The sequence below is a fragment of the Gymnoscopelus braueri genome (assembly GCF_963280865.1).
Source record: "Gymnoscopelus braueri genome assembly, chromosome: 1".
Classification (NCBI taxonomy): Eukaryota; Metazoa; Chordata; class Actinopteri; order Myctophiformes; family Myctophidae; genus Gymnoscopelus; species Gymnoscopelus braueri.
Genome location: NC_137603.1, coordinates 25,417,520 through 25,440,895, shown reverse-complemented (window position 1 = coordinate 25,440,895; position 23,376 = coordinate 25,417,520). Strand labels below are relative to the sequence as shown.

The 23,376-nt window shown below is 41.3% G+C and overlaps 1 protein-coding gene across 1 annotated transcript in view; it reads left to right on the top strand.

Annotated features, from left to right (window-relative positions):
• igdcc3 (immunoglobulin superfamily, DCC subclass, member 3) overlaps positions 1–12,780 on the top strand; it is a gene marked incomplete at both ends in the record, with an annotated part of 54,699 nt that extends 41,919 nt beyond the window's left edge. Inside the window, 7 exons of the mRNA XM_080432485.1 lie at positions 5,295–5,542; positions 7,331–7,495; positions 8,783–8,971; positions 10,448–10,552; positions 11,231–11,366; positions 11,765–11,978; positions 12,643–12,780. Of these exons, the coding sequence (XP_080288611.1) occupies positions 5,295–5,542; positions 7,331–7,495; positions 8,783–8,971; positions 10,448–10,552; positions 11,231–11,366; positions 11,765–11,978; positions 12,643–12,780 (1,195 nt within the window). The remainder of the gene's footprint in view (positions 1–5,294; positions 5,543–7,330; positions 7,496–8,782; positions 8,972–10,447; positions 10,553–11,230; positions 11,367–11,764; positions 11,979–12,642) is intronic.
• Positions 12,781–23,376: the final 10,596 nt, after the last annotated feature.

Genomic DNA, 23,376 nt, shown 5'->3' with positions numbered 1-23,376 from the left:
CCCATTACATTTGGCTGCGGACCCCCATCTAAAAAGACTTTGTGCGAGGGACCCCCATAAGAGAAGATTTGTTTTAAGAATTATTCCAATCAATTCAAATTCTTTCAAGATTTTACAAAATGTTACAAAAATAGCCGATCTACAATACCTGCTCACAACGCCTCGCTTTAGGCTTTTTTTCAGCTACGGTTACGGATCCATTTGGTTACATTTGTACACTGCTATAAATGCCACTCTGCAGTGGCTCAGAAGGCAGAGTGGCTGCTTGGGAAACAGAAGGTTCCCGGTTCGATCCCCGGCACCCGCTGGGTTAGTGTTGAAGTGTCTTTGAGCGATACACTGAAACCCTAAATGCTCCCCATGAGCAGGTTGGTGCCTTGCATAGTTTCCTCTGCCATCGCTGTTTGAAAGGGTGAATGTAAAGCACTTTGGATAAAGGCGCTATATAAATGCAGCATTTACCAAATTAACTGAGGATTTTACTGTGTATATTTGCGGACTATGTATTTATTCTAAGCTCCTAATAACCGAGGGAACAGCAGACAGACCTGGACATTTGGTTGTCGTGGGACCTTTTGAAAAAGAGGCCCCCCTCTTTCTTTTTTTCCCCCCTTGTTTCTTTCATTTTCTTTCACCCCAGACCTGCCTTGCATGTTTTTTTTTCCGCTGGGCCCCCCTTTGTGTGCCCCACATCCCCCCTTTTCCTGCCCCCCATTCCAGAGAGCCGGGGCCTGGGCATTGGCCTTGAACTCTGACCCTGCCTGCAATCAGTCATATCCCTGGGCCCCCCGTCCCCCCTCTCAGTCACAGAGACAGCCCTCCCCCCTCCCAGCACCCCCACCTCCTCCTCCTGTTCTCCCGTTGCCCCTTTTATTCTCTCCCTTTTTTTTTCTGCCAGGATCCAGAATGGTCACCATGCCTTTTGACTGTGTGTCTCGCCCTAAAATCCCAGAGCGATGTTGATTTTGTTGATTGATGTTGATTGATCCCGTTCCGGGTCAGTTTTTTTACACTCTCGGAGTTAAATCAACACTCATGATTTTTTTTTTTTCGTGTATGGACACACAGCCTCGGTAGCTGTAAAACAGACCCTCTAACGGAACCCCTCACCCACCCACCTCCATCGCTGTCAGCCGCTCCCCTGGCCTGGGGCTTTATCTATCAATCTGTGAAGTGGCCATGAGCTGATGAGTAAATGATGGTGTCAGCTTGTCGACCTGTCAGGACAGGACAGCTTAGGTCTGGAGTTCCTATGGGACAAGCAAATAGCCCAAATAACAGACAACCCACACACGCACACACACACACACACACACACACACACACACACACACACACACACACACACACACACACACACACACACACACACACACACACACACACACACACACAGTCTTTCATTTTCTCTGACTCTTTTTTTCTCTTTCTCTCTTTTTCTCTCTCAGTCTCTCTCAGTCTCTCTCAGTCTCTCTCTCTCTCTCTCTCTCTCTTTGTATTGTCTCACAATGCGTCCCATCAAAACAGCCATTTGGTGGCTTTGTTTCTACTGTTGTCTGTTGCATATTAATGCCCCCCCCCCCAACGCGCTAGAGTGTTTTCTCTGTAACTATTATGCCTTCCCATCAGAATCATTTCACCAAAATCAAAACAAGTGTAGTGAACATGGTTTTCATTCTTTACAGCATGTCTGTATGTTTTTGTCACTCCTTTCTCTCTGATCTTTCACACCACCGAAATGTATAAATGCCACTACTAGTCAATAACTCATGATAGTCATCAAGCAGTTTGTCATGCTGGTCAGCTTATTTAATACAAATAGAAATACTTAAAACTAATGAGGGATGCTACTGAATCACAAAACATATATTTCCTAAAGCATATGGTAAAGAATTTGTTTTAATAGCAGAACATAACTTTTAATGCAGTCACTGTGACCATAACAACTGAATGGAACACTGATCATTTAAACATGATATTTCAATGTAAAAGTCCCACATTTTATTCAACTGTAGTACTGTTGAATAAAGTGAATAGTTGAAACATTTACCTGAGTCATAAAGTACTTTTGAATATAGTATATATCTAACAAAATGTTAAAAGTCACAATGTCCCTCTTTCTAACAAAATCTCTTTCAGGATTTTCTTCCTGTATCTCCTGTATCTTCCTGTAACACAAACACACACACGGTTCATCAATATTATTGATGATACTCGTGTGTGTGTGTGTGTGTGTGTGTGTGTGTGTGTGTGTGTGTGTGTGTGTGTGTGTGTGTGTGTGTGTGTGTGTGTGTGTGTGTGTGTGTGTGTGTGTGTGTGTGTGTGTGTGTGTGTGTGTGTGCGCGCGCGCGCGCGTGTGCGCGCGCGCGCGCGTGTGCTTGGCGAGCGAGAGAGAGAGAGGGAGAGAGAGAGAAGGTTAGGTGAAACCTAGCACATGGCTGGATGGATCATGTGTGGGTAATGTGCGAAATTGTGGGACATTTGTGAGGGAGGGATACAGTAGGTGGTAGTGTCTAACTGTCTATACTGTGAATTCCTGGAAATTAAATGCTCACCTGCAATTTTCTGTAGTGGTCATAGTAATATTTGTTGTTAAAATATACTGAGGTAGCATACTGGCATACTACATGACATGGTTCAAGCTATGTTTAATTACAAACTACACTCTAATCCGAGGACGACTAACCTTCATTTAGTTGGGGTGTTGTAACAGTTGGTACACAGCCATAAGATTTGGGAGGAATTGGATGATTAGACCGCACTTATATTTCCAATTCAACATAATCAGAAAATTATATTGATCTGCTTAGTAACAAAATCAACAAATTACTTCCACAAGTAATAATGATTATGTCTGTATAGGGCGTTGTAATACAGTGAAATGATAGTGAAACCATGATGAATAAAATAACAATAAAGTAATTTACATTTTATTATAATAATGAAATGTACATATTCTGACAAAGAAGAATTGCATATGTTAACTGAGACTGGATAACGTGTGATCATTGTGTATTAATTGAATGACTTGGAGCACGATAGTGGCTAAAACCTACTTTAGCCCCACCCAACAGTGTTGCCAGATTGTGCAACAGAAACAATCGGTCAGGTCTACGAAAACAAGCCCAAAAGGCCACATGAGCACACACACACACACGGCGGATTAAAAATAGCCGATCTACTGAGTATTCTGCTCACTTGATCCCATAGCCTGGAGGAACAATTGAGCTGCAAGTTAGTTGAAGGCCAACTGAGGATAGACTACATACTGTATGTTGGCCTGGGGCCAACCAACCCGCCAACCAAAGCTATAACTTCATCACTCAGTGACTCGGTCATTCAGTCAGTCAGCCAGCCAGCAAGTCAGTCAGTCAGTCAGTCAGTCAGTCAGTCAGTCATCAAGACATGCCCATCTGTAGTGCTGTTCCGCAGGTCCAGTCTAAAATTAGTGTCTTGTGAAATATCCCAGAACCCCCCCAACACACACACACACACACACACACACACACACACACACACACTCTGATGAGGCCCAGGGCTGATGGCATCCGGTAGCATGTCCCTGGAGGCCTCTTTGCTGTGTTTTTGGCGTCTGGACAGGTTGCCTGTCTGAAAACACTCTATTCATCGCTGATATGAAAGCCTGTCAGAAATGTGATGGTTGAGCAGCGAGCTGAGGGCTGGCGACTACTGCCACCTCAGGGGTCAGAGGTGAGATTGGCTCAGAAGAGGTGAAATAGAAAGGGCCTCTCCTACCTGATAATTACCCAGATTGAATCCACCTGGCGGACTGTAGAGAATAAATGGCTGTCCCACCCCCGTAGCACACCAGAGAGACACAGTTGTGTCGCAGCACATCAATTTAAAAAAAGAAATGGAAATGGAATGATTCACTCCTCAATGTTCCTCTCATAATGCCCACTGACCTAGAAGACTCTCCATTGTCCTTACTAATCCATCATTGGCAAATCTGGCGAGGAGCTGGTTGTCATCTCCAGTATAGGGCCAACACCATTTTCCTCAATGTTTGAAAGGTTCAAGAGGTGTTCTGTTACATAGTATACATACTGTACATTACAAGGCCAGCATGGTCATCTTTCAGTTAACTTTCTTTTTATTAATTACATAAATTTAAATTAAATTTGGCCGATTCTATGAAAAAAAAAGATTTTTGTGTTTCTTTTGTGAAAATATTCTCCTAGATTGACATGCCCAGTATCCTATAGCAACGCAGGTTTAAAGTGGTTAATTCTTCCTTCTCAATGTGGGTGAGATCCTGCGAGTCCTGAACAAAATTCTTACTGAATGCACAGACGATTGTCTTACTGTACATCCAGCCAATCTACAGCCAAAATGTCAACGATGTCAATCTACTGTCTACCCAATGTACCTAATGAACAGGAGAAGGAATAGAGCAGAGGAACAAAAGGCTCATAGCCCTACCTGTTGATCGGGCGGTCAACAGAGCTCGGGGGGTGGTAAGCGTGAGAGACAGAAGCTGGGAAAAGATTTCTTCCCTTTATTTGCAAACTGTGATTGATCGCCTCCGAAACCCACTATGGAGCAATCCCTGCAGAAACCTGCGGCGGGGGAAGGCTTCACGATATAGATGAAGCACCAAAGCAAATGCTCTTAACTAGGAGATAGAAGATAGAAGATTAGCTTTATTAATCCCCTTGGGGGAAATTCGAGGCTGCGGTTCAAGAGCCTCACGGTCTCTGGAAACGCCATGTGGCCATCCATTTACTGTAACCTCCCATTTGTTCTTCTGCCAGCCTCACACTTTAAACACAGCACAAATGGTGTTCAAAATGGCTTGCCACAGGGCCTGATTTCCATAGCATGTTGAATCTTTTATTTTGCTTTTCACCTCAGGATATGGAGGATAAGAGGGTTTTGATTAAATATTCAGCTCCAATAACCCCCCGGCCACTACAGCACCCGCCCCCCACCCCTGCTCCCCCAACATACACACGTCAATGACAACTGGCTCCTATTCAATGTTATTTTTTATGCTACATTACTTTTTACTAAATCAAAATGATAACGAAGAATGCTAGGACAGGAGGATATATTTAGTTGACTGGAGTCCCCCAGTGGTCTATGCTAGGTTTGCTATTTTCCTCCACACCAAATCTCTTTGCCGAAGACAGCAGATGTACTGTACAAGCTCACAATTTGAGCTTGTAGATATGCTATTTTCACCGAATGTTCGCTCCCAGAATAGGGTTATTTTGGTTAAAAAGATTCTGTTCTTCTTGTTCTTGACCTGCTCTCCTTTCTATCTCCGGCAGTACGCTGACGATATACAGCATCAGTTCAGACGACGAGGCCATCTACCAGTGCATCGCAGAGAACAGCGCTGGCTCCACGCAGGCCAGTGCCCGCCTCACGGTGCTCTGGGCAGACGGTCTACCAGGCGTGCCATCCAACGTGCGGGCCGAGGCCCTCTCGCCCACTTCAATGCAGGTGTCCTGGGGCGAGCCCGATCAGAACACTCAGGACATCATTGGCTACGTGCTGCACATCCGCAGGACGGCAGGTGAGCGTGCGCTGCCCTCTCAGAGCCACGTCTAAATAGCACTATTAATTTCACAGTAAAATTCTCAGTGTTAAAGTAATACTGTATAACTTTTTCAGTTGAACAAAAGTTAGTTTTGATATGATTTTTCACTGGTATATTTTTCACAGTAACCATTCCACATACAGTAAATGTGTTTTACAACTCCAAACACAATTTTAGTCATGAGTGCACATCTGTGTCGCCAAAATGACACAGACACCAGAAATGTAACAGAAATGTATTTATTTATGTATTTTAAAGTTAATACCATTTCTGATGACGGTAGTGTTGCTTTCCAAAACATAGTCGGCGCTAGGAGCATTCTAGCTGCATTCGTTTTGGAGTGCTACTTCCATGTTTTGGTTTCAAACTGAATTCTGGGAATCGCAGTTCTAACAACCGGAGCTACTGGAGGTGTCGCCTAAAAGATTTCTAAAATGGATATTACACAGTTGTATCCATTTTAGTAATAATAATAGTTATTATGTAGTTAGTAATATACACAGTTAGACTTCAATTTAACTCAAAGAGTGTACAAGTGTACACTTGAACACTCTCTGAGTTACAAATGGATACATTTATACACTGAAGATTTTACTGTGTTAGATGAAAACGAGTTATACACAAACTCAACGACAGAGCACACACACACACACACACACACACACACACACACACACACACACACACACACACACACACACACACACACACACACACACACACACACACACACACACACACACACACACACCAGGAGAGACTGCGCATGAGATGGGGAGAAGAGGGGTGTTGAGATGAGGAACCAGGAACAGGACACCTGTTTGTCAGACCCCAGTGGAACGGAGGATCACTCTGCCATGTTTCAGCCCTGCTATAGCGCAGCCATAAAAGTGGCTTTTAATTGATAATTGAATGAGACTAAATTTTATGGTGCCATGTTAATGTTTATCCGCCCAGGGTGTGAAAGCGGCTGAATACGTGCGATGGCTATCAGTGTGGCGTTAGCCTTTTCTTGATGTGAGTGCATGTGTGTGTGTGTGTGTGTGTGTGAATGATGCGTGTTTATGGCTGTGTGTGTCTGTGCATGTGCCTGCGTGGGTCTATGTATGTGTGTGTGTGTGTGTGGGTGCATGTATCCTGGCAGAGCAGTAACAATCTCCGATTCGCCGCGTCCCAGCTGCCGTTCACCTCTCACTAGTACTATCAGATGGATAATTAAGGCCCCCAGGGGCCAACCAATAGGATCTGCTTTAATTACCTTCCAAGAATGGCACGGCCCAATGGATTCAGAGTAGAAACGTGATAGTGGTTTTTGGGTGCGTGTTTCTATATTAAGGGCTATACCGGTGTATCGCCCTCACCCATCCCCCCTTAGCATCCACGTTTTACCCCACTGTATTTCCACGTACCTTGCATCACGCCTACAGTTCAACCAGGCTAGGTTACATTAGCCTTTACCCACTGCAGTACGTTTGAGAGCCACTGACCTACTGACAGCAGAAATATATATATATATAACCATAATATCAAACAACAGCCGTAATAAACATAAAGACTATGACAGAATGTATTTATTTGTTTCTCCCATATTCTTTGTTTCTCCCCCCCCCCCCCACCAACCTGTTTTGCCCTCTCTTTTCTTCCCTCCTGATCTCCTTCTATCTGCTCCCTCCCACCCTTCACCCATGCTTTCTTCTTTTTTCCGCCTCCCTCCACCATGTTCTCTCCTCCTTTCCATACCCTCTCTCTCTCCCTGCATCTCAGACCCGCTGGAAATGGAGTACCAGGAGGCAGTCAGCAAGGTGACCCTGCAGCAGGTTGTGGGCGATCTGGAGTCTTCTACCAGCTACACCTTCTATGTGAAGGCCTACACCTCCCGCGGGGCCAGCAAGCCATCTGACAGCTCCACCGAGAGCACCCTGGGGGAGGGTGAGTTCTAGAGTTCAACCGATTTATCGGTCTGGCCGATGTATCGGCCACTATTATTTGACTTCTTTGATCACATCAGTTTTGGCAATTATGCAGCGGATCATTAAAGGTGAAAATTTGTAAGCTTTTTTATTTCTTTCATTTTCTTTGCTGATGTACAAGCTCTCTCTCTCGTCGCAATGCGATGGATTTTGAGCTTGTAGATCAGCAATTTTTGTAATTTTGGAATACGGCTTGTATTCCAAAATACAAGCCGCATTCCAGTTAATTCTTCTCAAATAAAAACTGTGATCAAATCCACATTTTTTGAAGAAATTAGAATACGTTTTTGACAAAATATCGTTAAGAAAAATTGGGATCGGTATCAGACATAAAAATATGGCGAGTTATACATATAGTAAGTTCTGCACAGAGCGAGTTCTGTCTCTGTCATTCTCTCTCTCTTTAACACACACCACTGGTACAAACAAACTTGCATGATTGCACAATTACATATTTATTCAAACACTCACGCTCAATACACAGAGGCATACAAGCTCACAATGTGGAAACCTAATTGGCATTTCCTGAGAATGAAAATATTATGTAGGATTTTTAATTCTAAAGAATCTATCAAAACAACAGTTGTTATGCAGCTTGTGCAGTTCTAACGCCACTCCATTGGCTTAATTAGACTAAATTGGAATTGGACGCAAATCCAATTAAATTAAATTTCTGTGTAGTGCTTAATTAAATTACCTCCGTGCTACCTTACCATTGTCATCATTTCAGAAATAATGCAAAAGGATTAGGAGTGTATCAGATGTATGATAGTGTTTTCAGTAACACTTAAAATGAGCCCCACTTCATTAAACTGAACAGCCATCTATTATAAAAGAGTGATGGCACTATTGTCATGAACAGTGAGTCAGTATTCCATCATTTACAAGATGTCTATACAGCACTTTTGTCATTTATGATTTATTAAATAATATTTGACCAAAATGATGCTTTGGGATCGCTGTAAAATAAATTAAGTATTGCACAAGACATGATTCAGATTGTTCTCTCAGATACAGACCAAATAGCAATCACATTCACCGTTAATGGCTCCTGGTGGTTGGCTAATAGTTAACCACTTAAGCCCTATTTTATACTTCGGCTATTTGAAAATAGCCGATCTACAAGCTCACAATTTGGCATCCAATGTCCTCATTAGGACCACAGATATGCTCTAAAAGTTTGAAAAACATATGAAACATTTCATGAGGTCCATAATGTGGTTAATTGTGTTGTGTTGTGTTGCAGTGCCAGCACCCCCCTCACTCTTCACCAAGGTGTTAAACAGCAGTGTGGTGAGAGCCACATGGGAGCCTTCCTCTAAGATGGGCCAGCATCAGGGTTTCAGGCTGTACTACAGGAGGGCTCACGCACCCCTCTTCACCGGACCCTTCACCTTCCCACGCAACGCCACGCACTACAACATCACTCAGCTGGGTGAGGGACCATACTCACCTGATACTGACCATGACACTGACATGATACTGACCACGATACTGACAAGATAAAGACCATAACACTGACATGATATTGACCTGATACTGACAAGATATAGACCATGACACTGACATGATACACTACACTGACCATGATACTGACCTGATACTGACAAGATATAGACCATGGTACTGACATGATACTGACCATGATACTGAGTGATACACTACACTGACCATGATACTGACATGATAAAGACCATGGTACTGGCCATGGTACTGACATGGTACTGTCCATGATACTGACAAGATAAAGACCATGATACTGACAAGATAAAGACCATGATACTGACAAGATAAAGACCATGATACTGACCATCATACTGACAAAATAAAGACCATGATACTGACATGATACTGACCTGATACTGACCATGATATTGACAAGATTAAAAACATGATACTGACCATGATACTGACATGATACTGACCATGATACTGACATGATACTGACCATGATATTGACAAGATTAAAAACATGATACTGACCATGATACTGACATGATACTGACCATGATACTGACCTGATACTGACCATGATATTGACAAGATTAAAAACATGATACTGACCATGATACTGACATGATACTGACCATAATACTGACCATGATACTGACCATGATATTGACAAGATTAAAAACATGATACTGACCATGATACTGACATGATACTGACCATGATACTGACCTGATACTGACCATGATATTGACAAGATTAAAAACATGATACTGACCATGATACTGACCTGATACTGACCATGATATTGACAAGATTAAAAACATGATACTGACCATGATACTGACATGATACTGACCATGATATTGACAAGATTAAAAACATGATACTGACCATGATACTGACATGATACTGACCATGATACTGACCTGATACTGACCATGATATTGACAAGATTAAAAACATGATACTGACCATGATACTGACATGATACTGACCATGATACTGTCATGGTACTGTCATGATACTGACCATGATACTGACCATGGTACTGACCATGATACTGACATGATACTGACCTCCTAAGTACGTATTGTTGTTCAGCATGCCCAAAATAGGGACACCAGATTGGAAGTGGTTAATTCTGTCCGTAGGTTTTGTAAATATTTAACCAATGAAAAGTATTAACAACAGCTTTTCCTGAACAGTATCCTCTTCGGACATACAAAGGTTTACAAGGTCAAATCTGGAGGGTTAATTTAATTTAAATGAGATGAAGCTGCATACTGTAGACCTGCTTCTCCTGGAAATGGTTCCGGTATATTTATGTACTCGTTTCTATTCATGTCTTTATCTGTAATATAGATATGTATCTTATAGTGCTCTTACATTGTAAATTCCAAAACAACACGTTTGATATTTTATCATCATCATCTAAAAGTGTCTTTTCTCTTCTTTCCAGATGCAACATTGGTCTATGAGATAAAGCTACTTGCATTCAACCGACATGGAGATGGCAACGCCACCATGCGATTTGTGTCACTTAGGGAGGCAGTGGAGAAATCAGGTGACTTTCTGCCGTGGCCACGCATTCTCACACTGTGCCCCAGAGCCTGAAAGATTAAACATTCTCCCATCGTGAACCAGATGTGTCATCCATTACCTTGAGCAAAGTCAAACTGACCACTGACCATACACTCTTTATACTGTACCAGTGGTTGACATTTTCATGTCAAGGCTCCCAACTTGATATGCATTTTGCCACAGACCCCCATCTGAAAATGTTCTGTGCCAGGGACCCCCATAAGAGAAGATTTGTGTTAATCTTTTGTTTTAAAGATTATTAAAACAAATACAAAAACATTGCCAGCAAATGTTAAGAAGGCAATATTCTGTCAACTCCAATTCTGTGATCACTTAGTTATTTTTTGTGTTATTTTTCGTTGACATATCTGTTTTATGGCTGTGTAGTTGTCTGACAGCAGAAACAGAGACAGTGTTATGCACAATGTGTCGTGTTATATGATATAAAGAGACAAAATAAGTGATCACAGACGGAAAAGTGTCAGCCATGTTTGTGAAACGGCTGATATTAGCTGTACACACACACACACACACACACACACACACACACACACACACACACACACACACACACACGTGCCCTCACCCTTTACACGCCTCCTCATACAGTATGCATCTAGTGTGTGTTTTTTGGTGAAGTGTACTTTATCTCCCCATGTAGTATTGAACACCCCATGCGACTGTGTGAAAGACGAACACAGCAAGACCTCCACCACAGGTATCATCATCGGCATTCACATTGGAGTCACCTGCATCGTCTTCTGTGTGCTGTTCCTTATCTTCAGCTACAGAGGCAGGTGTGTATATGGAGGCCACCCAGCTCCTATGCTGTTACCCACCGCAACCTTTCACCCCGATGGAACCAAACCAACATGCAAAATGTTTTGTTTATTTCATTATTTTATTAAGATAAGACCTTTATTGATCCTGCAATTCTGCATCACAGCAGTTAGGATACAGCAGGGTAAAGACATCACACTAAAAAAAACACCACCAATATTGAATAAAAGTATCCAACATGTTTTGTTTATTGCTTTATTTTGTTTAACCTTTAAGGCAGGCAGTTAAGAACACACAACATTCAGGTTAAAAACAAAGCAGTATTATAAATCATGGTGTGTGTGTGTGTGTGTGTGTGTGTGTGTGTGTGTGTGTGTGTGCGTGTGCGTGCGTGCACGTGCGGGTGTATGTGCAGGTTAATGATGTGCAAGAAGGTTCAGGCCACCCCCCAAGCAGGGCGTAGTGTGGCGATGGAGTCCTCTTCCTCTTCCCAGGGGGCCTCTGTGCTGAACGGGGCTGCCAGGGCAGAGATGGGGGTCAATGGCAGCGCAGCGGGAAAGACCGCCGTGGACAACAACGAGCTCGAGAGACTCTTCACTGCCCCGACCCGCACACAGGACACATACATGGTGAGTCAGGAGTCCCTGCAGCAGAGAGTCACATGAGGCACAACACATTCTCACGCCTAATTCACCACTAAATGCAGAGGGAAAATTTCACATACTGTATGTGCAAATGTACAGTGAAAAATACCCCAATACAATATACAACAATGCGCTTGGTCTGGACGCCCTGGCATCACTTTTTAACACATCTGAGTACCCCTTTAGCGTTGTTTGTCAGTATAGGGTAGTCCTATAGACGTATACAAAATGGCATTGAGCGATGCTGCCAGGTAATTGATACTGGAATGACTATGTGTGATTGAGAACAAGCCAATGTTGCCATTAAAAGCATCGAAAACAAGTTAAAGCTGGGTGAGTGCCCACACCGAGCGGCATAAAGCACACTTCTGGCCGATGCAACGCCGTCCGAGTATAATAGCGAAAATAGCAGATCTACAAGCTCACATGCAACACACTGTGAGCTTGTACATCGGCTGTTTTAGCTGTTTGTCGTACGATGAAGTATTTAGGGCTTAAATCGAAATGAAAATGAAAATAGGTTTTGATGCCCCCAGAGAGACAGTATGATATACAGTGTGTGTGTGTGTGTGTGTGTGTGTGTGTGTGTGTGTGTGTGTGTGTGTGTGTGTGTGTGTGCGTGTGTGCGTGCGCGCATGTGCATTTTCAGTCAGAGAACTCCTACGCTCCAAACGACACCCAGCTGTCTACGATACCGCTGGACGAGTTCAGCTCGGAGCGGGAGGCAGAGACACGCTTCCAGGAGCCCCCTCCTGCCGCCGCAGCGAGCCGGCAGGACCACGGCTAACTCCGTATGAAGGCCAGTTCCACTGAGACTCTTCTCTCACTCAGGTCGACAAGTGTTTTTTTTTCCTTTCAGAGTAATTTTACCTTTTTTTGTGCAAAGATTTTTTTATTGGTACGTTAAGGAGTTCTAGGAGATCTAGGACTGGATATTGGGGTGTTCTTTGGCCTGGGGTTTGGAAAGCACTATCTTTTGATGGGACAGCTATGTTTAGATTGGCAGGCCATTGAAGTGTTGGTTTTTACAGTTTGGTACTTTGCTCAATTTCTGGTTGCCGGCAGCACACAGAATAGAGGCCCAGAATGTCCTTGATATATAGTACTGATTTTATTTTTATCTTTTTTTTTTCAATAGATATATATATATAGATATATATATATATCTACTACTATGTCAAAGTGGTTATAAGTTATTGGTCTTATTTCTACTTTTCTGTGGATGTCAAAGACTCCAGCTGCCTACTTTCAGCCTACCAATGATTCCACCATCTCATCTACAGAAGACTAAGGCCTTCTTCCAGGGATTTGATATATTCTGTCTCAGGACTTTGTTTTTCAGCGATATCAGCATTTGTTTGTTTGTTTTTTTGGTTTTATTAGTTCTTGGCCTTCATGCAGGCACTAGACTTGGCTATGTGAACCTTAGGATTCAACAAAAACCTACCTCAGCCGGAATGAATGTGTCGTGTGGGAAGCCTTTTGGATCTGTACCTTCCCCTGTGTTCACTTGTTTTACATGTAGAGGGATCGATTGGTTAGAAAATTACAAGATCAGACACCGCACTACCTCAGATGTCAAGAAATCTTCTCACTCCTCTCCTACTTTCTCAAAGCAAAATGAAAAGAAAAGAAATGAAAAGAAAAAAAAGAATCCAACATAAAGCACTTCCAAACGCTGAAGTTAATGTTCTACCTCAAGATAACAATGTTGTTATTGTTGTTGTTGTTGTTTGTCTGTTTCTTGCAAAATGAAAATGTGTCCCTCTCCTTCTATGAGATCCAGGCTTCCCTCCGTTGATGCTTATGGTGTTTGTACATAAGTCAGTACCTCAAGTTGACAGACTGACATTATTGTATGAATTCTACTTGTAAAGACATTTTATAGTGTTCCATGGTAGTTTTTAAAGGTTTTTCTTTCTTTCCAAAATATCAGATTGTTTTTGTTTGTTTTTTGTTTTCATTCTTAGTTGCCTCAGTTAAATTAAATGATTGTTAGAGATGCACTGCACCGCTAATAATATTTTCAGGACTATATACTGCTACGTGAGATACAGTATGCTACATATTGTTCTATTGGACAGGCGAGGTGAAGTAAAATAATATACATACATCATATATGTATTTACGAAACAAAGCTATGTTTGAATTCTGTGTGCATGTGTTCTTTGTATAGTATATGTGCATGTTTTTCGGTGGATGTTTGTGTGTCAGTGTGTTTGTTTTGAGTGAAAGAGTGTCTTCATCTACATATGTGATGTATGTACAAAATAGAAAAAGCACAAATGTATCAAAATGTTATAAAACATTGAACACTACTAATGTTAGTGTAATGCTCTCATGCGGGATTACTGAATATTAATTGGCAACAGTGTGTTTCTAATCAAATTTGTGGATGTTTCACGATTTAAGTTGCCTGCCAGTCACTCCTAGTTTATACTTTGTCTCACGACGGATTCGCTCTCTGACAGTAATTGATTTTCGTTGAGCGTCACCATTATGCGGCAAAGTATAGAATTAGGCTTAAGCCTCCGGCTCTGTTAGTGACTTATTTTTTTCACCATCATATCTCCTCATCTGACTCCTTTTGTGAAGGCATAGCCTTCTGCTTCCTGGTGCCCAGAGGAATTGACAGTTGAGATTAGGGCTGATAAAAGCCCCCTGTCTACACAGTAAAATCCTCAGTGTTCATTTAACCATTTGTAACTCAGAGAGTATCCAAATGTAACCAAATGGATGGACCCTTATGGGTCCATTTGGTTACATTCGTATACTCTCTGAGTTAAATGAAACACAGGGTATTTTAGTGTCTGTCATTATCCTCCTTCCCAAAATCCTTAACTGCTGCTGTTCAGTCTTCTCACTCCAGTTCACACTGACTAATAATACATAAGCTTCAGGAATATACCATGAATATGGTGGTGTCGGCTGACTCACCCCCACACACACACACACACACACACTCACACAGTCTGTGTTTGTGTGTGTTGTGAGCAGTCACATGCAACTGTTCTTGTGATGCACAGTGTTGGGCAAGTCACTCAGGAAGTGTAATAAGTTACTCTTTACTTATTACTCATTTAAAAAGTAATAATAATTCATTTCACTTATTACTTGGTATCAAAAGTAACAAGTTACGGTACTCGTTACATTACTTTCGCTACCCCGAAAAGTGATATGCTGTACAATACAACTGTTTAGTCAGGTCTTTTTAGAACTGAATCCACTTTATTGGAACAAAATTAACCTCACAGGTGAATCACCAATCATCCGAACAGCACAAACTGCAATCAGATGAGATACAATATATGGACAATTATAATCCTTACCCTACTCGTTACTGGGGAAAGTAATAAAATTAGAGTAATATATTACTTAGTTATAAGTTACTGCCCAACACGTTGCATTAAGGTAACCTACCTCAGTCCTGTTTATGGCCGTGCTCTCAGGTCACTGTCCCCCATGCTGAAGCACCCTCCCTGGGTGCCTTTTGTGCAGTACCATGGAGGAATACACATATCTATCCAGCCAGGTAGACAGTCACATCCTCCATGTTCTTTTAACTCTGAGAAAGTGTAAAAAAAAAAAAAGAAGAAGAAGAAAATGGGTGAATTGTTTTGCACCGTCAGAGTTGAATTAACATGAGGATGTTACTGTGTAGACACTAGACAGTCAAACTGATAGATACAGGCTCTCATTCTGTATACAGTATGTTGACAGTGAAAGGATACTTAGACGAGTCAGACAGACACGCACGCACACACTCTCATACAGATGAATGGAAAACTTACTAAGACCTCTATCTTGTGCATTAACTTTTATTTTCTTGGATGGATGTGATTGTAGAAAAGTATTTCAAAATAATCAGACTTTCTTTTCGTACTTTTTTTTGCCTTAATTGTTTTGCAATCTGCTGTATGTTTGCTGTGGGCTGTTGGGTACACTAAGCAGCGCTCACCAAATGTTTTGCAAATTACCTGGGAATTACGTTTCAAGTTTTTATCTGCCTGTAAGAGAGTATACAAATGGAACAAAAAACTCTTGAGTTAAATGAACACAGAGGATTTCACTGTGTACTTACTTACCTGCTGTGTACGATTTGGCTTCTCAGCTTGTCTTCTCCATTCCTCACTTGCTGTCCCTGTTGGCTGCTCATTCTGCTTTCAAAACTCTCTACAGCAGTGCTTCTCAGAGTGGGGTCCGGGGACCCCCAGGGGTCCTACAGGGTGTTCCAGGGAGTCCCCAACAAAATTAATTAATATAGCATCCAGTATATATAGCATCAGTTTAACCATTTCAACCCTATACACATTGACTATTTGAAAATAGCCGATCGACAAGCTCTCAACGGGTCATGGTAGATCGGCTATAAAAAAAAGAAACTTAAAATATATTTTTTAACATTTTAGGCCAAATACTTATTAATTTGGAGGTCCTTGACACAGTCTGAGATCCACTGCTCTATCCCACCACCTGTTGCTGCCTTAAAGTCAGATGAAAGACTAATGAAACTTGGTAGATCAAGGAAATATTTGGTGAGCAACGCTTGTGTGTCTGTAATTGTCGGGACAGAATTGTCCCGTCAGTTATCAGTTAAGGGTACACTGTCTGAATGCACCTAACATTCCAGTGGAGACGAGGATCTCCAGTAGTGGAAGAAGTACTCATGTTTTACTCAAGTAGCAATATTTACAAAGTAAAAGTCCTGTATTCAGAACTTGATTAAAAGTACAAAACTGTTGGCATCAAAAGATACTTACAGTACCAAAGTAAAAGTACAACAAATTCAAAAAAAGCCGATCTGAGTTTGTAGATAGATTATTTTCGGCTTAGGGCTTAATTGGTTAATGTATGTTTTGTAATAATAATAATCTAAATCTACAAAGTAACTGGTAACTAAAGCTGTCAAAGAATTGTAGCGGGGTAAAAAGTACAATATTTGGCTCTGAGATTACAGTAGAGCAGAAGTTTGATGTATCACAAAATGGAAATACTTGAGTAAATTGAATGTACCTCAAAATTGTACTTAAGAACAGCACTTGAGTAAATGTACTTAGTTACTTTCCACCGCTGAGTATCTCCCCACAGCAACGACCAGCCAGCTACAGTATGTCTCTGTGTACAGTATATACCATGCAGTAGAAACCATGGGTAACGCAGATTTCCCTCTATGCTGCGTCGCACACATTTTACGTTTTTCAAAGACCATCTGAGACCTTTTTTTTGCTTTTACGTTTGCTACAGTAGTTTATTTGTTTGCATGCCGATTGTTCGTCTCCAATATTTGTTCCCCCCTCCCCCCCTCGTCTCTAAACTCATTTCTTCTACTTAATTGTACACATTGGTATTTACTATTCTGTACAAGTGTTAGAAAAACAATAATGGTATATTTGTCAAACTAGCATAAGATAATCCCTGATTTAAATGTTTTTTCAACATGTATATTTATTAACTGCCAGTATGATATTTGATCTTAGGGCTTCTTCAAAACCTTACTCAATGTTTTCACTTTCTGTGGAAAAGGAATCTCACAAGGGAAACAAGAGGCGCGCGTTTCTACTTTCCCCTCCTGTGTCCTCCTTTGCTCCTCCTTGGCTGTAATTTAAGGGTTAATCGCCTCTTGCCAGGAATTGCCCACATATTATCCTGGTCGGATGTGACAGGCTTTAATGCCGTTTAACCTGATTCATTGAGAAGGTGATGCGGCGCAAGATCATGTTTACATGATTACATTTTGATAGGTCAGGTTCTTAGTCGTCCAGTGCAGATCAGAGCTTTGCCCTCCGCGACGTTAATGGGTTTCGGTCAAAGGCCTTTCCTCTCACGGACGGACTGATGACTCCCATCTTCAGAAACGGTGACACCCCATGCCGACACTACTGATAATGGAAATAGGACCTTATATCGCTTGTTGTTTTACAGTGTTGAGAACCCCTACCTCATCTAAAACCTACTTCTTTCCTCGTGTGAGAATCCTGACAATTTTGTTTTCGTTGCTGTCGGGCTAGGAAACCTTGCATCTTCATATTTCAACATTTTTGTGTTTGTTTGTTTTTGCACAGATTATTGCCCTACTTCATCGTACAAGAGTGTCACGCAAAAGTAGCGAAAACAGCCGATCTGCAAGCTCACAGTGCATTTTTAGCTCGTAGATCTGCAATTTCTTTTTAATTTTTTCAATTTTAGAAAAAAATTAGAAAATTGTACCCATTGGAACACAGGTTTTTTTTTCTCCTGAAAAGTAGCAGTTTTGGATATACAGTACGTGGAAGGTTTCCACCCGACAGCAACGTTTGGCTTCTTTGGACAGGGAGAGTGTGTGTTCAGGGACGCTCTGATGCTCATGTAATATTTGTCTCTGCAGGCCACACAAGGCCTTTGGTGCTGCTCTACTAGAGTTCATGTATTTCTTATAATGATCTTCCTACCTTGCATTCTGCTCTGTGCCCTGCTGTTCAGGCCATCGTTGGGAGGGAGGGATGCCGCCTTTGTTGCCCAGCTAACTCAGAAAAGAATGTTTGTGAGCAAATAGGGGGACAGGAGGGATCAGGACATTTCAGCTGCAATCCACACACAGTAAAATGACTCTCAAAGTGTAAGACTTTAAGATGTAAATTATACCACAATAACCCTGGTGCCTCTATTTTGGGCGTACAATACTTTGAAAATATTGTACATTTTGATTTTTTTTCTAAATTGCAGTTCTACAAGCTTACAATGCATCACGATGCGACATGGTATGTGAGTTTGTAGATGAGCTATTTTCGCTAGGATTTTACTATTCATTTGACCTGTTTTTTTTTCTGGCACACACACACACACACACACACACACAAACACAACTAAATTGTTTGTCACAAATGAGCTCAATGCCCTCTCTAGGTCATGAGGGATGTGGGGACGCTTTGATAGCAGTCAAGTCACTGGAAGGCTTGATACTGTAAATAAACACATTGGTTATCCTGATGGGAGCTTTGCAGGTTTCTAATCTTAGTGTGTGATTTTTGAAGATTTGCTCATAATATTATTAATTACTCTCAGGTCTATGACAAAATAAAGACGGCATCCTTCCTCAGCCGATTGGTTTGGGTACGCTATTGTTTACCACTGAATACTGTGCCATTCCTTGGCTTGGCTTGTTTAAGGCTGCACATTTTGTCCATGTTCAAACAGTAGAAGACAAACCGAACAATTTATTAAAGGACAAGATAAGCCTGATTTATACTTGGCCGCGTGCCGGCGTCGCACACCGAAAGTAGCCGATCTGTGTGCTATTCCGGTGTGCCACACCAGTGCTGACACCAACTATAAATGATAAGCCATATGCTTAGACGAGTTACAGTCACTTACTATCATTGCATTCATGACTGTCGTGTGTAACAACACACTATAACTATAATGATTGACTTCAGCCGAGGGGGTCTGAGGGGATTTTCTGCTGTGGTTTCTCTGAAAGCCCTGAGGCCAGCCAGTGCTCTTGCTTTGAAATATCCTCTACAATATGTTATATCGATCACTGTGGCACCAAATGACTATACGATATGATTGTCAATTGATTACATCTCCAATGCATTTATCTCTCTGATGTTCTTCTTCTAAGACCCCGATGACTGTATGTGTCAAATAATGCTGATTTGAAAGATTTTTTCCAAGTAATTTATACTCTTGTCAAAATGGTGATTTAATGTGATTGTACTTTAATGTTTGAGATCAGTATTATATTTATATACCTCTGTCAAGAAATCAGATTGGATCCAATGTATTTAAGAGTAGTAGACACAGAGAAAAGCCTAGATCAGCATGACTTACGAAAAAGCTAACGTGTTATTTTAGCTGAAATGAAAAGTGTTAGTTAATCCTTATTGGACTTGTGATGGTAACACTGTGATATTTAGCCAAAATATGGCAAATAATATTGTGATCTCAATATGGTGCTATTGATGGTTCTGTCTCACATTGTTAGTCAATCTGTTTGATAGTGTGTATTGATTTTAAGAAAAAAGAAAAGAAAAGGCTATATATGACCTGTTGGTTGAAAAATCTTAAATCTGGCTTAGCCCTCAACGGGGCTTGATGGTCACTTCATCCTCATCATGTTCCAAGTTCCACCCAGTCATCCTGACATGTGGCGTGTGATTCAGTCAGTCCTGTTAACCTTAGCAGTGACACAGCGAGGCCACTGGAAGGACAGCTTCTGTTTAGAAACTCCTGTATGTAGGTGTTATTATTGACTCTTGTCCTTGTCCTGTGTGGTTGCCTTCCTAGCACAATATGAACGTTAGTTGTGCTTAGTAAAAAAAAAAGAAAGAAAATGGTCTATAGCTTATGTATAAAACACAGAGAGCTCTCACTTGCTCCTGCCCCGTTCATCTCTGGGATTTAAGTGTTGGACTGAAGTATTGTAAGACTAGAAGAGCTCACTGGAGTTTTACCTATTACACCGCTGTTTCTCAGCGCCGGGTCCGGGGACCACCAGGGGACCAAAAGGGTCCATTTGGTACACACTCACAAGAGTAACAGACCTGTAAGGGTCCATTTGGACCCCAGGTGGTCCCCGAAACCGACATTGAGAAACTGTATTAAAATGTATTGTGTTCAGACCAGTGATAGTATTACACACGTCACGGACACATGCACACGCACACGCACAGTCGCACACACACACACACACACACACACACACACACACACACACACACACACACACACACACACACCCACACCCACAGGCCCTTACCTTCAACATCACTCTTATAGGTCCCGATTAGAAATACTAAATATAATTTAAAATCAGATGCCATCTCTTTAATTAACCCACTGATTTGTTTTAAAATCCTATTAGTTTGAATCTTGACAGGCCAATAAATCACCTGCTAGCCTCAGCACAGGGCATGGGAGAGTCTCTCTACCACCTACCACCCGGCACAATTCTGAGTGATATTTGAACTCCGGCAGTACCCTTACTGTAAGGGTACTTACAGGTAATTGTTTTACACTCAGAGTTAAATGAACACTCAGGATTTTGAAGTATTAGTAATAGATGTACTATTACAAATACAATTCCTACTATGCAGTTATTAGTTTATTTTTTATCATTTAAAGTGCCACTTCAACCCACCAATCTTCATATAATTGGTCCTCACTAATGCTAATGCTAATTATAAATTGGTACCATTTCTGTCTACTCAGTCTGTGTCTCAGAGGACGGCTATGGACAGTTCAGAAACGTGCCTACCAGTGACATCACCGGTAGGCAGGTTTGGTCATTTCAAACAAGATTTCAAACTATGGCAAACTTTTCCAGGAAGAGAAAAGTTCTAGTTTCCATTAGCTTGGAATTTCCATCGATGATGTCACTGGTAGGTATAGGTTTCTGAATTGTCCACACTCCACAGCCCTCGTCTGAGACACAGACCGAGTAGACAGAAACGGTGCCTATCTTATAATGAGCATTAGTGAGTAATTATATGAAAAATAGGTTGAAAATGGGTTAGGATAAGGATAATGATAATGTGAAGTGGTCCTTTAAGGGTAGAATGTGGTGCTGACCTAAACCAAAAACCGTATCCAGTGCTCATGAAGCCAGTTCTGTAGATTAACTGTTCCTATACTATATGTCGGGGGGGGGGTGGAAGAAGTCTCAATTTGTGACTTTGCGTAGGTTTGACAGAAGGACTCGGACAAGAGGGGGCAGAAATAGCCACTAGCCTATGGAGAGAACTAAAGAGAGCACAAACCTGTATAGTCAGCTCAGTCGCTCGATCACACATCTGTCTGTCTGTCTGTCTGTCTGTCTGTCTGTCTGTCTGTCTGTTTATCTATCCGTCTGTCTGTCCGTCTGCTGAGGTCAGTGCCTCTCTGCTTCTACTGTATGTGTTCACAATCCAATTCAGGTCAATAGAAAATGATTTTAAGAGTTCTCAGCGGTGGTGGACAGTAACTAAGTACATTTACTTGAGTACTGTACTTGATTGTACAGTTGTTGATTTTTTTATTATTATTATTATTATTTTTAAAGCTCATGACTTTCACTCCGCTACATTTCAAATAGAAATATTGTACCTTTGACTCCACTACATTTCTAGGAAGGGACTCTTGGGACCCAAACCCCAAAAGGCATTATTAAAAACGTATGTGTATGTACTTCGTAATTTGTACTTTTGAATACTTGAGTATTTCATTGAGTACATGCTTTGTCCACCACTGTCAATAGGAAATTCTCAGAGCATTGTCAGGGATTGCTACTGTACTGTATAATGTCCACAAATCTTTTTGTTTCTATACACTTAATCTGTTAGTTTTCCTCAAGACCAAGGCTTTGTTGTTGGTCGAGATTATAACTGTATACATATCCACATATACTGTATGTACTGTATGTGTGTATGTATAAGTGTACAAAGGCAAAAATAGAACATTTTTAGAGATTGGTATTGTTTTAGGGTTCATTGTGCAACACTGATTAAAGAAAAAACAACAACAATGATAATAAACTAGATCTAGAAATAATAAAAATGTCTCTTGTCTTAATTGTGTGTGTGTGTGTGTGTGTGTGGCGGGGGGGTTTCTAATTAATATTCAACTTATAAAGTCAATGTATAGTCTATTGCATTTCAGCCTGTAGAATAGAATAACTACACGAGAAAGAGTTGTGTTTGTGTGCTCAATATAAAGAAAATGATCATCATCGCAACATCAAAGATATTATTCAGCTTGTTTTCAGGGTTTTATTCATTTAAACAATACAGATATAAAGGATGATTTTGTTTAGAAAATGTTCAAGTGTAGCAGTGAGAAGCTGTATTGCTTGGTGTAAGGTTGGTGGTGTACTACATGTATATTAATTGTCAATGGCAACTGTGGCCAGGTGCAATGTTTTCAGTAAAACCATGTTGGAATGGAAATATAATCCATTTCTTCCTTCTTTTTTTTCCAGTGTGTGCATACATAGGCTATTTATTGTCTGGGTTCTATGTTAGCAGCAAATCTAAGGCAGAAAGACCCTCAAACTGTACACTTCAGTACTTGTTTACTTATGGGGAGTCATATCGTCATCGCAATATTCAACAATGTTACTGCATATCGCATGTTTTCCTGATATCATCATCATGCAGTCCTAGTTAGTGTGTTTGTCAGATGCAGGCGGTCAGTGTGATCTACACTTGGCCTTGTGTCTCATGTCTTCTAAACTAATGTCTGGCCCATTATCACAGGGACTAGAGTATTGAGCCGGAGGCACATAGCTCCTAGTCGATGGAGACTGGTGCCGGATTCCTAATCATCGTTGATCCTGGTAGATGATTGGTCCATGCAACTGGAAGTTCAATAGGAATCAACCTCTCCTCTCTCTCTCTCTGTCTCCGTCTCTGCCTCTCTTTATCTCTTT